This window comes from Anopheles funestus, chromosome 3RL (genome assembly GCF_943734845.2).
Source record: "Anopheles funestus chromosome 3RL, idAnoFuneDA-416_04, whole genome shotgun sequence".
Lineage (NCBI taxonomy): Eukaryota > Metazoa > Arthropoda > Insecta > Diptera > Culicidae > Anopheles > Anopheles funestus.
Window position 1 is genome coordinate 53,464,717 of NC_064599.1, and position 16,732 is coordinate 53,481,448.

At 39.7% G+C, this 16,732-nt stretch overlaps 1 protein-coding gene across 4 annotated transcripts; it reads left to right on the forward strand.

Moving 5' to 3' along the window:
- The first annotated feature begins 2,118 nt into the window (after positions 1–2,118).
- LOC125768762 (histone H3.v1-like) lies at positions 2,119–16,107 on the forward strand. 4 transcript variants are annotated; one of them, XM_049436839.1, is made up of 8 exons: positions 2,119–2,745; positions 5,280–6,279; positions 6,376–6,573; positions 7,644–7,757; positions 11,329–11,561; positions 11,652–11,769; positions 12,038–13,399; positions 14,554–16,107. In XM_049436839.1, exons 2-8 carry the CDS (start codon positions 5,458–5,460, stop codon positions 14,647–14,649), a joined length of 2,943 nt encoding a protein of 980 aa, XP_049292796.1. In that variant the 5' UTR covers positions 2,119–2,745; positions 5,280–5,457; the 3' UTR covers positions 14,650–16,107. The 4 variants fall into 4 exon arrangements, 3 of the variants coding, with proteins under 3 accessions (XP_049292796.1, XP_049292797.1, XP_049292798.1); XM_049436840.1 differs by having other exon boundaries at positions 2,119–2,542; XM_049436841.1 differs by having other exon boundaries at positions 2,436–2,542; positions 5,466–6,279.
- Positions 16,108–16,732: the final 625 nt, after the last annotated feature.

Sequence of the window (16,732 nt, forward strand, 5' to 3'; positions counted from 1 at the left end):
TAGGCCACACGTATTTTACACATAACCATCTACTGGCAAAAACGGAACCACCACAATGCGTGTACTGTGGTGATAGGGTTACCGTTCGGCATCTGCTTGCTGATTGTATCGAACTAGATGGGGAAAGGAGGACACTAAAATTGGATACGGGAATCGATGTAATATTATCTAACGACGATAAAAATGAACGAAAGGTGCTAAGCTTTGTAAGAAAGATAGGAATTTACGATCGAATCTGATGGATAACAAATTTTGCATTGTTACTGAATTTAAGTGAATTTGATGTATATGTAGTAGAATAAACGTTAAGAGGTGAAGGCAGCCATAAAAGGCTCAAAACCTCTATAATTTCAATAAAAAAAAAAAAAAAAAAAAAAAAAAAAAAAAAAAAAAAAAATTATACACGAACTAAATCCGATCAACACTAGTGGTAGTATACTTATGCGCAGCTGTACGAAATACAACCGTCCACAACTTTTTTAGGTTTTTAGGTTCCATTTAAGAATGAACAGGTTGTAAATCTCTCTCTCTCTCTTCTTGGCTTTAACGACCTTACAGGTCACGCCGGCCATTTCTGGCTTACTAGACTTATTTTTACCACATAGCCGGATAGTCAGTCCTTGCTCCGGGGGGACGGTCCGAATAGGATTTGAACCCGGTCCTGCCGTGTGGACCGGCGCCGTTTATAACAAGCAACACTGGGCCGCCCCGGGCCGGTTGTAAATCTACGTATAATAAATTTATTGTGGAATTTTTCGACATATTTTGCTTTTGACCCTATTTCAATTCAGAACCTGAAATGCTTGATGTACAACATGTTCGTATCTTTTCGATCCTATCCGCAATATGAGGATGGTCCATACGATGTCTAGATGCTGTATTTTGTCCATTTATCAATGATTTTTTATTGTTTACTTTTTATTTTGGCTTAATGTTCAATATTTATCAATGCGGCCAGGCCGTTCTACATGAATAAAAAAGAGTTCAATATTATTTCGAGCAAAAAGGAATAATCGAGTCCTTATTTATTCGTTAACAGCATATACATAAACAGTATAATTGGTACATACTTGAGCGGTATTTGTTTTCGTTTCGTTAAAAATATTGTAAAAGATTTTATGTTATTAAAGAAATCGTATTGAAAGTTAGACTTATGAGTGACCGACTGGAAGAACTAGTTCGGGCTATTTGGTAATTTGATTTGGTATTCTACGTTCAAAAGTTGACTAGTTTGATAGCTTGAATCATATTAATGGAGTTATGCTCTTTTGTGGATGCGAGACCATGTTCCGATGGGACATGATCATGTAATTTTTTTAAGAAAGATCATTTTTGAGATTTGATCAAAATGTTTAAAAAATGTGTGGAATTGTTTTTCATACCCTATGTAGTGTGTATAGGACATTTAAAAATGTGTTTCACATTGCATCACAAACCTACATACGTCAGAGAGATTAATTTGAATTGTAATGATCGCTTCGATGTAATTAAGTGTTGAACTATTGATAGTAAAACTTTCCAGAATGGGGGTCTATGATACCTTAAGTTAGAAAGCTAAAATTTTTAGCCCGGATCTGTCAAAACATCGAGCAGAATCGAGCGGGAAATTGTTGACAGATAATATCATCATGCAAGGATTCCTCAAGGACCTAGCATTTTGACATAAAGAATTACAGTAGGCTGCAGTTTTGTAGAACCGCGTTTTGACGAAACCGGAATTACAGCGTCGAAATGTAGTTCGAAATATAGGCATAGCACAAGTAAAAATTTGAATTATTTTTCATAAAAAGCTGAACATAATTAAACTCAGATAATTTAATTGTTGTTTTAAATCCAAATTCAATCAACATTCAGCCGAATCAAATATGGCCTAACCTGTTTCAGACCTGCTAGAAAAATGCCTTGTTTTGATATTTGTCGAGCAGCTGATCGAAACTAACATTAGAAAAATTTTCTAATCTGAAATACGCAGGCTTATTTTGCTGACCGGTTTGTATGGAAAACATGCAGCAAATAAGCCGCCAAACGTCAAAGTCCATATAAAAAAATTAGTGGAAAGTATCATAGACCCCATGAACAGATTGTGACCTATTTACGTGTATTCGTGTTTCTTTATTTTGGTTTTACGATAGCTAAGGTCATGTCGGCTATTTCTGGGGTTACTAAATTTTATTTTAATCCTTCGTGGTTCCCATTCAATGAAATTTGTATTTCAGGATCCTCAGACTTAGACTTACGATCGTCACTGTTTGTTCTGAATCAACCCGAGTTAACATGCGCAGTAGAAGATCATCGACTTTAGTTCTCTTTATGTTTCTCCTTTGTTCACATTCTCTCTCCCACTCTCTATTCTTGGCTCATCGCCCACATGCACATACCTGGGGTGTATCCCGGGTTTTCCATCGTTTTCCGATTTAGTTTTTCCGACGCTGTGATACGATCCGGCGAAGAATACTCAAACAGTACCATCGATCGCGGTTCGTTCAAACAAAACCGTTCCCCGTGCAAGTCTCGCTTGTTTGAGCGCTTTGCGTGCACTGATGTGTGTGATCACTGACGTTCCAAGACGTTCTTTGCTTTAGGTTTTGTGTGTGTGGTTTTGTGCCGTGTGTTGGATAGTGCGGTTTGGCAGTGCAGAATTCACAATATAACATAAATCATCTTTTCACACTGTTTTGTCACGAAATTCATCGTGCTTTATTGCTGTTATTTTGATTGATCATTTCGCGATGCAGTTACAATGTGGTTCGTATTTTAATCGACTCTTCATCCACTGCCATTGTCGACGACCATCCGATCAGCGAGTGATTTTGTTCGAGTTTAAAAATAAAGTGTGTGTTATCCTGCGAATTATTATGCTCGATGGGTGCTTTTGTTGCAACACGCACAGGCGGCACGCGGATGATGGAACGCAGAGTATGGGGCAACGCCGGAACCATCCGCCCAGCTCTTGGCAAGTGTTTCGTTCAAACCACACACTAGCATTATGATGTTGATTTGCGCACGCCAAATGAGTGAACCCTGGTGGTCTCCGGTCCGGTCATGTACAATTCTGTTTCCTCGTTTTTTTGCGACTTTTCTTCCACCAGACGACAATGCTTCAAGTTGAACGTTGTTCACCGCGTGGATGAACCGCGTCACGACACTATCGTTTTTGTGCCACGATCGTCGTGTAGATTGTTTGCGAATTTTCACATATTATCGATAATTTTATTAGTAAGTACCGGCATTGGGAACTCTTTAGTTACTTCTGACCGATTTTGTTTGATTGTTTGTGGAGCAAAGGAAAAGATGCCACAACGCATTAACTTTTTAACTCCACTCGGGAAGTGAAGCTAGGCGAAGAAAATTCGGAAGTAAATGTTTATCCTCACTTCACGCTGCAAATATACTAACAATATTTAGACGCGGTGCAATCAATGTCAGAGACGCTAGTCATCTTCTGGTACTTTTCCGACACTTTTCCACTTACCTACTAATGATGGGAGATGAAAATGCTTAAGAAAAAACCCCCGTACAACAGGCTTTTTTTATCCCTTTTCCATCTTCTAGACCCTAAAAGACTGTCTTTTGTTTGGACTCTAAAATTAGACGTTTGCGTTGGAACGACAGCCGACAGCCGGTTGTAGCATAATGTCGTCAGTTAAACCCAGCTAGAAGAGAGTCGAGGGCAAGAGATTAGAACTAGTGAACAAATGCGTGTAGTTATATGTTTATGGTAGGTCTAATAGAAGGTTCCCTATCACGATTGAAATGCATTTTTATTTATTTCGCAAAAATGATACAATAGACAGTGACATCCAGAACGATGATTCATGACTTCTAAATTGAAATTAATTATTCTGGAAGAAGTAATGCTTTGACTCATGCAAAGTTGTGTTTTTTTATTTGTTTCCTGTATATTGAAAGTAGTTATTCGCTTACAGCCTATCTTCGCTTGTTGTGTACATCCTTTGAGTGACGTTGTGATAAATTAATTTTTATTCAGTCATTATTAAACTGTTCATATGCTTTAAATAAAAAAAAGGTACATAACATTTCGCTCAGGCGAAATTTAAATTTCATTTAAAATTGAAATTTAAAATATGGCATCGTAAAATGCTAGTAATAGTATTGAGATCTATTGTAAACTTCACAAATAGGATACTGATAGTCCTCGAGAATACACTATCTCGAGATCAAATACATTATCGTTTATACTGGATAGTTAGAGTGTCGGCATTACTCCCAATGCATTTTGTAAATATGCATTGTAAATATATTTTTTTAGTTGAATTATAAAGCATTAGCATCACATTTGCTTTTGCACTATTTCACAATTAATTCACTGACCTGTCAAATGTATAAGTGTATATTTTCAAGTACCGTGTATCTTCGGATCCTGATGTACTATTTAGTTCTATAATTTTAGGGCAGCCCAGGCCATTTTAATTTGGTCACATCTGCCCAAACCTAGAATACATTTTGCACTTGTATCATAGGTAGGTCATCTTATAAAGTATATTTTTAATTGTGCTTCGCGCAATATGCATCTGTGCTCAGGGTAGAGTGTTGTCATCATTGGCTAGCTAACATCACAAACTACGGTGTCGAGGACGCATCAAAAAGAAGAAAAGGAAGTCATCCTGGTGTCACTGTCATACAATGACTGTCTCACCTGTTATAGTAGTTTGAGCCGATAGAACTTACATCGTTGTAAGATACATCATTGATTATCGAGCAAAAAAATATCAAAAATATTACATATTGCTATCTTTTTTTATTTATGCATGTAAATAATTTTACAAACTACATCATTATTCACCTTATTTAAACGTACCGGTCTCGCCGGCTGTCCGCATTACAACCTAACCTAGACGCTATGCAGCTTAATCACATTCACTTTCATGATCAATTTGACGATCGACAGTCGCATCGCGGGAAGAGAAAGAGAGAGAGACAGCAATACACAAGTTTGTTTGTCTCGCCGTCCTGGGACACACCATTCCTTACATTGCATTCATTGCGTCCGGCGACGGCAACGGTGCCAAAAGTGGTCGCACTGTGTATTCGCTTGACTTCACATCCACGACCACGCCAACCAAACACGGCGACGACGATGACACTGTGTTCTAGTTCTAATTTGGCAACCGGCTGTCTAAGATTTGGCCTACATTTTTCGAAAGCCAAAAGCCAGCGTGTGTTGCTTCTATTTAACAGCATTTTGGGTGTTTTCGTTGATGTTGGTGGATGGTACAATTGTTGGACGAACCGTTCCTCCATGCTTTCTATCTTCTCAGGCTCCACGAACCAGGACAGCTTAGCCTGTGCTGCTTTTGCTAGTTGATTGGTGAATGCTTTTGAAAACTTGTGTGTTTAAAATTCCAACATCGCGCGGGTGGAGGAGCGCATAGCCCAACACACTGGCTGGAGAGTAAATGTGACGGATCGTTCTTGTTTCTTCCGTTACGCACTGCAATGTACAGAAAGCAGCAACGGATCGAACAGCAGTCGCCCTGTTCCATCCCTCAGACTCAGGACGGCCTTAACAATGTTAGCGATCTAATAAGCAAGTTCGAGGTACGCAACTATCCTATAAATAGAGGACTGCTGCCCGAACTATCATCAGCCCGGCCGGGATTCATTGTCCCGGGTACGGAGTGCTACGAAGCGTCCTGCCGACCATACGGTGGATCAGCACGAAACGTGTATCAACACTATTCGCCGACTCATTCTCCGCCACTTGGGCAAACGCGTCGCTACCGAGTGCCGAACAGTTTGCCGTACGAATCGCAACACAACGATACAGCCTCCCTTAGCGACGGTGGGGATAGTGTACAGTCGGGCAGGATGGACGAACGTCGGTTTCGGCAGCGCCCCAGTGGGCTTTACTACCAGAATGGTTCACTGTCCTCGCTAAACGAGTCCGATTACTACGAGGAGATGTTTGATGTTGGACCACGAGCGCCACCTACCGGTCGGTTCTATCAGCCGCAGCAACAGCAACAACGTTTCGGCGATGGTGCGCTTCTCGAGGAGGTGGAAGAAGCGCCACTAAGCAAGGAACAAGTCACTAGCCACCTGTCACGCTTCGGTGCCATACTACAGATGCTGTCCCGGATCCCGTTTCCCCGCATGTCCGTCACTGGCATGGGGCTTTGCTCGCTCGTCGCCATCTTCTTCTGTCCGCGTGCGATCGGTTCGAATATATTGTTTCCCGGTTTCAGACTACTGTTCGGTACGCTGTACCCGGCCTATGCCTCGTACAAAGCCGTACGAACGAAGAACGTCAAGGAGTATGTAAGTATTGTTAACACGGAACGTGATTGCTTTTGGCCCTAGGTTACGATCATTACTAACATGATCGTAATGATTTTATTGATTTTACTGTTTTAGGTCAAATGGATGATGTACTGGATTGTGTTCGCCTTCTTCACCTTTATCGAAACGTTCACCGACATACTGCTGTCCTGGTTTCCGTTCTATTACGAAATAAAGGTGATCGTTGTCCTGTGGCTTCTCTCACCGGCCACCCGTGGGAGCTCGACGCTATACCGCAAGTTTGTACATCCGATGCTAACACGCCGAGAACAGGTAAGTTATGATTTTGGCTGTGTTGCAGATCAATGTATACGATCGTTTTCGACGTGTTATACACAGTGTGTAATAATATTAACACTTAATAATATACAAGGCGTATTAATAGTATTAAAATAGATTAGTTTCCATGAATATTTTTATCATTATTTTGTATTCTCTCACATTACACAACTCGGTAATCCGACACCTGGTTTAACAGCTACCTGATATAAAGCTTGATTTGCTGTAAAAGTATGAAGCAATGTTAATACAGTAGAACTTCGATTATCCGGGGTGCTCGGGACCGGACTGATGCCGGTTAATCGATTTCCACGGATAATAGTCCCTTAAAAATCAAGGTCATTCATATATCTAGATAAAGCGTATATCATATAGTGATCATATACTATAATATGGTGGTCTTTTTAATGCTAAAAATAATTCTGGATCAAGCAAATTATTATCAAATTAGTATTAAAATTTAGAACGTAAAATAAAATCATTTCGAATACATCGTTTGGTGACGATTTTAATAATTTTAACCAATCTGACATCAGTACAAATGTTCACCACGGTTGAACAGCTGTCAATTTTCGGCGCACGGTTAATCCGCCTGCCTGTTAAACCGCCCGGGAAATCGGGAAAATGTACAAAACATACTAAACATCTTTCCGGGTTCAGGAAGGGGTATCAAATCCTATACGGACCGCGTATCCCCCGGAGAAAGGACTGATTATCCGGTTACGTGGTAAAAATAAATATAGTATGACAGAAATAGCCGGCATGATCTTAGTAGAGATCGTTAAACCAAAAAGATATAAAGACTAAACATCACGTTCATCTATCTTCTTAAGCACGTGTTTTATTGTAATCATAAAAACAAAGTGTTAGTATAATTATGTTACGCTCTGTATATCATTGCCACCTTTAGCAGAGAAAGATTATTACTCCAAACTAATATCTTCGTGGGACTATTATACAGTGCTTCTATAGCATGTGTCACTCCATGTATCTTTATTCTATATTAGCAACAAACCCTTTTTTTTAAACAAATCTACCCACTTTCTCTTATCTTTACACGCAAGGAAATCGATGACTACATCAATCAAGCCAAAGAGAAGGGTTACACCGCCGTGCTGCAGCTGGGCTCGAAGGGTGTTAACTATGCCACCAACGTTATCATGCAAACGGCCATCAAGGTGAGTGTATTGGAATGCTTAAATTAAAGCAAAAAGAGTATGAAAATGGTATCTTCTTCATGCGGTTTGAAAAGAATAAAATTCCATTTTCTTACGATTTGTTAAGCGTAATGCAAAATCTATTTTCAACAGATTTTTTTGTTATAATTTATTTTTGGCGATTTCTCGTCAAGAACCTAGAAAAGACTGTGTAGCTTTAACATATCATCCACTTTACATAAGGACATGTTTGAGTTTTTGATTAACGTTTTGAGTTTGTACTAAACACTTTTCGGTTTGTGAATGCTTAACATATTTTTGAATGATTAACTGTCGTATTGAATAAGAATATGCGAACGGCTATGGTGTTAATGTTTTGCTAATAATAAAAGAATAAAACAATTGCTATAGTAAGCTTTCAAGAAATGCATAGTACAGCATCAAAAGAAGTAGCTTTTAGTGTAGAACACTTGTATTTGTATTAGAGAGCAAGGATGCGTACCGCCTTATGCACAAATACACAACAAACACTCTCACGCCCGCAACTGTATTAACAAATGCAAAATTCGATTTTTTCTTCTGTTTATTTTTTTTCTTCCTGTTTCATTGGTTTTAATCCCGATCCCTGTTACGCCTTCTCCCTACCACTCGCCCTGCCAATTTCCCTTTGATGTGCCCGTATCGAACGAAACAACAAAACAAAGGTTTTAGGTACTAAAACTGACACACCATTCGGTAGCATGATGCGCATTAGTCAATCCGATAACTCACTGCTACTAAGCGCAGCAGCAGTTGCTGCCCGCTCAGCCAACGGTGACACGTTTGGTTCTGGATCTGTCACAACGCGCACTAACGGCTTGAACAACACTAACTATCGCGGCACGGGTGCCACATCGGGTGAAGATGAAGCCGACGGTCGTTCGCTAATAGCTGCCGAGACAGAGCAGCATCAGCAGTATAACGCTTCAACCACGAGTCCAATCGCTGCTACACGCGTTCGACGTTCGCAATCGGTTGATTCAGCACTGAACAGAGGTGGACAACAGCACGGACTCGCTCGATCGATGACTAGCCGTAGTGTGACGCGTTCGAGAGCTGCCGCAAACCTGCAGCAACATGCAGTCATCTACGAGATGGACAGTGAGGATGAGGAACGCTTTTTAGCTACAGAAACGGACCTGATATTGGGCACTATGGCCACCACTGACACTGCTACCAACGCTGGCAGGATTCGGGGTCGGACGCGAGCCATCACTACAGTTAGTGCAGGCGAAGAGTCTGACGGAACGGAAGGAGGTAGTAGCACATCAGCTGGTACGTCCCGTTCGGGTGTGACAGCAAAGGCAAAAGCTACCACAAAAGACGCGGGACGTACCAAGAAGAATGTTAAAGGGACTGCTACAAAAGTTGCCACAAAAGCTGCTCCAGCTGGACGTCGGAAAGCGTACACCGAGACGGACAGTGTTGGGATGGATGTGGAGTAAAACGGTCTCTGTGTTAAGTTTAATTTTCGAACAATCAGGTGTCCATGGCAGGGAAATACATTGTTTAGCATAAACTGTAGACTAGACGCTGTGTTAACGCACGGCGAACGTGGACAAAACAGGTCTCAAGGACTCAACATACCCAAAAAGGACCAAAACGAGCGGTTTAAACACTTTTCGGCAAACGATCTTTCAACGATCGTGTTAGGTTATGAGGTTAAAAGTAGACGGTTGATTGGAATTGAATCAAACCTATTTCAGTGTACTAACAACAGAGATGCAATGTTCACGAATTGACTCGTTTGCATCTAATGTGCTTTTTAACTCTACCGCATGGTCCTTTACATTGCGTGTGTTTCCTGTTAATTAATTCATTCTTCTATTTGAATGCGACACTTGCAAAATGTTGTTCTTCCTCTCTCTCTTTCTCTTCTATTGCAGCACGTACCAACTGAACAGCTTCTGAATCTGACGCTCAAATCAAACGATTCTTAATTCTTTAAGTAGTAAAACAGGCTTTTTTTTAGAAATAGCAAAACAAACCATGATTATGCGAACAAAATAAAATCTCCCTTCACAGAAAAACACCCATAAGGAGAAGGGATTTTTGATGGGAAGTTTAAAGTTTTCTACGTCGAAATGCTTTTTGATGCACTTAGGTTTCTCAGCATGGCATAATATACTTGCAATTGCAATCATATCACCATAATGCCATCAACATACATTTGCTTTAACGAAGCAGTAAGCAATAACAACAAGTGTTTAGATAAACCGGTAGGATATTACTATGGTCAACAGTTTAATGTACGCATTGTCGGGTTTTCGAGTTCAAGCGAGAAAGTTGTAACCTTTTCTGGGCTCTTTTCAACTTAAAGTGGAATAGGTAAAGCTAGATGTGGAGTAGCGTCGTGCAAACTAAATCTCGTTTTAAATTAAATTTGGTTCCCAAAATTTTTGCATCCGTCTTGTTGGAAAAGTCTGAAGGTGTGTGAGTTCTTCTTGCAAAAACTTAGTGGTAAATATTCTTACTTTTACTTAAAAATAATACAGAATGGGTTCAATTTTGCTCCTTCGTTTAAAAAAAAGCACTGTGACAACATGACAGATTTTGGGTTACAATTTCGTCTTGAACGTACTTTGTCATACTCAGGACTGACTATTGAGCTAACAGTAATGCAAATCTCGGGTCCTCAGCCATTAGGCAAGTGAGATCAAGACATATGTGGCCAAATAAGAAAAAAAAGTAACCGAGACAGAAACAGATCTCGAACAACAGTCTAGAAGCGGAAAACGAAAACACATAAACACGATAATTAGAAATGTAGAAAACAACTTTTATAATAAGTATACAACAAAGCACACACTTTAGAGTTGTTGCACAAGTTAAACAGTGGTAGGGACATTTAGATGCAACGATATTTTAAAACCATTTAGGAGTAAACACCTTTGAGTAGTTATTCAATAGCATCAAGAGTGAGTAGTAAATTTTACGATTGTGTTAGTATGCTCAAAGTAGTAAAGAAAGGTAGCTTAATACACGTGGACACATAAGTGATTGGCGAAAAAACGAAAGCAAAATTTTAACAAAAACGATACGATGCGAATAAAGTTATTAAGAGCGCGATGTGTGACTTTGTGTAACATTAGGACGGTCAAACCAACGATCTTTTGCGTTTTTTTTTTTGGTGTACAAAATCTTCTTCACTTCACAAATCATGAAAGTCATACGCTATAGTGCGCTTTAATCGCTAGTTTGAGCTGTTTCTTTTGCGCTGTTGTGTTTAAGCTTCGGCTGTAAAACTGTTGCTAATCCGGCGGTATGTATTTTATTTTTTCTTTATTATTGTTTTAATTAATGCTAATCAATTCATGTCATCATTGTACGCACAACAACACAGAGCTATATAAAGCACCGAGGTACGAACAATTTTGCAAGATGTATTTATGTTTTTATCTAATAGCAGAAATAATGTGCGTCGATGCACGAATGACTATTCAAACAAATAGAACAATGTATGACAATCACTCAAAGCAGGGAATGTTCGATGTGAATTGTGCTTTTGATTTATTCGGGTTTTTTGGGTTTGACTTGTTTTTGTCATTTCCAGGGGGGAGGTGGACTGGTGCAAACACTGCGCAAAAGCTACAGCTTGAGTGATCTCTCCGAACCAGACACCCAGCGGACGCAGGATGAGGTAGACGAGATCGTTAACCGACCGCAGCGAGTGTTACGATCGAAGAGTTCCCGATCGTCCTCCGGCAGCCGGCAGATGGAAATGTACTTTCCCGAGGTGGAAATTGCCGGTGCACCGTATCATGCGGCAGCTGCGCCACCATACAAGTAAGTAATTTTGTTGACAAAAAAAAGAAAGAGTCAGAGAGAAAGAGAGAGAGAGTATGGAAATTAATTATATCCTTTTGCGCATTTTAGCTACATTCGTTCATCGGATGATATAAGCTCCGGTTACTCGAGTGCCGAACCAGGCCTAAGCCGAACGGCCTCGATGAGCAATACTGCGCGGCCGAGACTGAAATCAAAAACACGCGAGGTGAGTATCATTTCATGCAGTTTGTACTGGAATCTTCCAACAAGTAAAAATGTAGTGGCCATAATTTAAATAAGAAGAACCCCCAGCAAGAATTGATATGACGCTACAAACACACGCCTAAAGGCACACGCGAACACTCAGGGAAAACATTCAACGAACATGATATTTTTTTTGTTTAAAGTTGATAGTATTTTTGATTTTATTATTTCTTTTGTTTAATGTTACCACACGATGATGGCACTTTGTTTCGGATGGTTTCAAACCATAGGATCAGGATGAGTACGGTGCGGATGTTTTTTACGATGAGCAGGAACTCTTCTATGCGGGTATTAACCATGAGGGCATTCGGTCTGGCAACTCCATTCCACAACGGGCTAGCATCCACGAACTGCATGGTGGCAGCGTTAGTTCACTGCCCGCCATTACCCAGGCCGGACATACGGTGGAATCAGCATCATCAGCAATTTACTCTAGCGGCACACAATCCGCACAGCGCATCGAACGCAGTGGCGATGTTCCGACTGAGGTGAATGATAAATATAAGCTATTCCTAGCATGGATGGAGGAACAGCAAAAACGCGAGAAGGAAGTTCAACAAGAAAGTACTGACAAGGTTTCTAGTAATGATGTAAATACCGAGGACAGTAATATGGCCCAACGTGAAATAGAAACTGGACGTGAAAATGGGCGACCTTTGATTGAGGAACAAAAACTAGTTGCTTCTGTGAAGCAAGATGAAATCGAAAGGAGTACCAACGAACTGAAACCAACACCGGACGAAATTGTCACTAGAGCCGATGGTCTTTCGGCTATGGAGGATAACTTTATGGACACAATTTCTGTATCATCGAACGAAAATGATGAGTTTTTGGAGGTAGAAAGCACACCAGAACCTATGGCAGAATTAATTGATCGCGAGAAGGAGCAACAACAGGATACTGCGGAGAATAAACCTTCGGAAGAAGTGAAGGAAAGGTCAGAAAGTGTCACTATACCAGAGGAAACAGTAATAGCTGAATCCAACGTCGATTCGGATGTTGATAGGGAACCAAAAATGACAGTAGAAACGGTGGAATTGCCTTCCGTAATAGAAGAAAAGGAAGAACAACAGCAACCGATTGCGGTTGGTGAGGAACAAACGCCTCCGGAACCGTCCAATCTAATAGTGTCTTCAAGCTCCAGCTCCAACTTAACATCCTCCAGCTCATCTCTTGCAGTGTCGGAAGGTAGTACCGGTAGTGTTATTAATCTGGCCAACGAAGGAACTGCATCGCTGCAAGCAAAAAAACATCCGTCCTTTGGGAAACAGCGTAAGGCTCCACCTGTTCCACCAGCGCCGGAAATGATCGTTATACGAGAACCGCCCAAAACTGTTCCTACCGTTGTTTCTCCTTCTTCAACTCCATCGAACTCTCGCTCGAGTGGTGGCGGTATAAGCGAAAAAAGGTCCGCGAACTCTCGCACCAGTTCACCATCAACCGTAGCGGCCATTTCGATGACAGCGTCGGAAAAGTCTAAACCGAAAAAGTTTATGAGCTCCCTGACGGGTATGTTTAAGGGCCACGGTGACACATCGTCCTCATCGACATCGAGCAGCCGTTCGAACGAATCAGCACAATTACAACCACCGGTAGGACATCCTAAAGAGACGGAAATTTAAAAACCCCTCCCACTGGCGATCCACAGCATGGTGCACAAAATTGGTTTATCGTTGGTTTTACATTTGAACGATTCAAGGTTAGGAAGTGGAATGCAACGGATGCGCTAGGTTGTCGTATATGTTTTTTTTTGTTTGTATTCGCTTATGTTCATCTGTTTTCGCATTTTGCATTTTTTTATTAATAATCATAAAGTTTATGCGTGGTTTTTAGGGCAATGTACTTCACAGCGACATGAAGCATTGAAGGGTTTGTTCAGTGTTCAGTGTGAAAACTGATGTGTTAATGTTGATCTTCATCTGATAAGTTTAATTTCTAAATATTTTATAAGTCATGGAAAAGACTCTTTAAACAACACAATTATTTTATTATTTTCTATCAACAATTTGCTATTAAAAGGCATCTTTACAAGACTTCACAGTCAAGTGTTGTCAACAGGTTGTGGGAAGATTTTGTTTGTTTGTTATTTTATTATTTTTATAACAGTTGCTACGAACATTTGGTAAAATATGACTAGTTCATAGTAAATATTTTCTGGATGTTGCCATCTAGGACATATCCTAGCGATGGTTTTGCTACATAGTTTACTCAACTCATTCTATTTTTTATCTTGAAACTATAATTTACTTAAAAATTTGAATCCATATTTAGCAGTTCCCCGCAGTCCATTCGAGAATACAAAACGCAATGAATGAGCTTTTGAACAACAAATGTTTTGTTAAGCTTAATATTCCTTTGCTACACATATTTTTCGATCAAAGTGCTATTAATTTGCCCCATGTTTAGGTAACTAATTGTGAATGAATTTTAGGCATGTTCATGCGTAATAGAGATAGCTCTCCTCATCGTGTGTGCTAATGTGTCTCATTTGTCTCATTTTGTTAAAATAAAACGGAAAATGGTTTAAATCATTGTGTGCATGCGTAGAAAGCTTGCCTGCCTTCTACTGCCTACCATTCTCCGCTCCGGGTGTGTTTGAGCGTGAATCTTATAACTGCGAATCCTTCTCATTACTGATATAAACGTGATCCATTATTGCATTTGAAATTGTCTTGTTGTTTGTTTTTTTTAATTATAATTATTAGATGTATAATTGTTTTATTCTCTCTTCTCGTCTGTTTCACAGGAAAAGATGTCGGCAAGCTGTACGACGCTGCCTCGCACAAAGAAACCGGAAAAAGTCACCAAAACACGCTCGAAAACAGAAAAACCAACAGTTTAATTGTGGTAGTGTGTTCCTGTTGTGTACTGTACGTTTGTTTTTCCAACTACCAAATCTTTCATTTTTCCGAGCTTGTTTCGCTGTTCGAATCATCGAAAAGGAAGGATCATGTAGCTATTCTATACGAAGCTAAATTTTTAGTGTACGTATTATGTTTTTTTTTGTTCTTTCCTAGAACACAATCCGATGCGTACATGTATGTATGTGTTTCTGTATGTGTGTATGTGTAGTTGATCTGAAGTAGAATGTGTTTTCTGACGCTGTAAAATAGGAGCGGACAGGTTTTGTTTTTTTTTTGCTACAATTCAATATAAGCATTTATATAAAAGTATAATAGTGGAAAAGGTGGAAAGACTACGGATATTGTGCGCATGCAAATGGATGCCAAAATTTGTGCAATTGGATGATTGGACATTGCTTGTGATGGATAGGAATTGTAGGTATATGAGGCGTAGGAGAGGACACATGGAACGACAGGGATGATTACGCACAAAAAGCCAGATATTACAATACCCGTTCATGGTGGTATCTGATACTAGCTAAATATTTTCATTATCTTTTCTGAAATTCTGAAAGATGCCATTTATACTAGTGAAACCCTGTCCCTTTCAACTCAGAATTATCTCATTATTTCAATCATTTTATTGTATTCTTTCATGTTTCAAACGGAAAATGTGTTTTAGCTAATGCACAAACAAACACATACGAGCTTAATGCTTAATTTATGTTTTCTTTTGTTTCATTGTATATCTGCACAATACTCTACATATCTGGCAATGAGAAGCTAGTTTCTTTATCGTGGTACTGTTTTACATGTTTCCAGCTAGTTTAATTTTATTTTTTTTGTTCAAATGGAATGTAATGTACCGTTGCTGAATGATAAGCAAAAAGAGATGAAAGATGAAAACAGAATAAAACGATCGTTACGATGATATGAAGGATAGGATCTATGGACCTATATGTGACATTGATAAATAAGTGATATGTATGACATCACGCTTAGATAGTGCAATCGAACGAGAATAAAGGCAAAAACAGATGCGTGTTGGTGCCGTAATAAGTGTGTACTGTCGGAAAAAACCATAGTTAAGCATTTCCTTCGATGGTTTTAGCGAACTTTCTTCCGCACCGGGCAGCCCAGAGTAAGTGAAAGCAGTTTAGCAAATTGTGCAGAGAGGCGAGAGAGAAAGAGAGAGAGAGTGGATTAAGCTGACAAATTCACCTTCGTCTAGAATTAGGGCACGTACATGTACGGCTGTTGATGGGAAATATTATACATCTTAAAGACATAGCAAGGGAAGGAGATAGCTTTGTGTTAGGAATTTCCTTCTATCCCCAACATGCTCTCCACTTAAATCTATCTGCCCGTAATCTGGTGATAAGAGTTACTACGCTCAATAACTGGCCAATAAAATATGGAAAATATTGAATCGAAAACTATTTAATTGCATTAAACAATGACACCTTTTTTTATTTCTTGAAAGAATACGAGTAAAAGAGTTTGTTAATGTTTTACAGTTATTTTCGCTAAGTACATCAAATGAGAGAACGTGGAAGCTCAATCTTAGTATTTAAAGATTAAAAGTGTAATATCATTGATTCATGGATTGAAATATTCGGTATAAATTGTTTTTGATAGAAAAACAACCAATTTTTAGATGAGACACTAATTTCCTAGGGAAAATGGAAATGATGAAATGTTGAATTATTATTTAAAAAACTAATAATATCTTGGGAGAAATATCTTCTTCTTGGCGTTTAACGACCTTACAGGTCACGCCGGCCATTTCTGGCTTACTAGACTTATTTTTACTACATAGCCGGATAGTCAGTCCTTGCTACGGGGGGACGGTCCGGATGGGATTTGAACCCGGTCCGGCCGTGTGGACTGGCGCCGTTTATCACATGCACCACCGGCCCGGGCGGGAGAAATATGCAGTCTTTGATTGTCTGTTGACTTCATTCATGACATTTATGACTTCTTCACCAATATTAAGAAAAATCTGAGATTTTCGGTAGGACTCATGAAAAATCGGTAGTTTCAGGGTGCTCGTCTGTGAATCGGTACGCTTATCAAAAATCT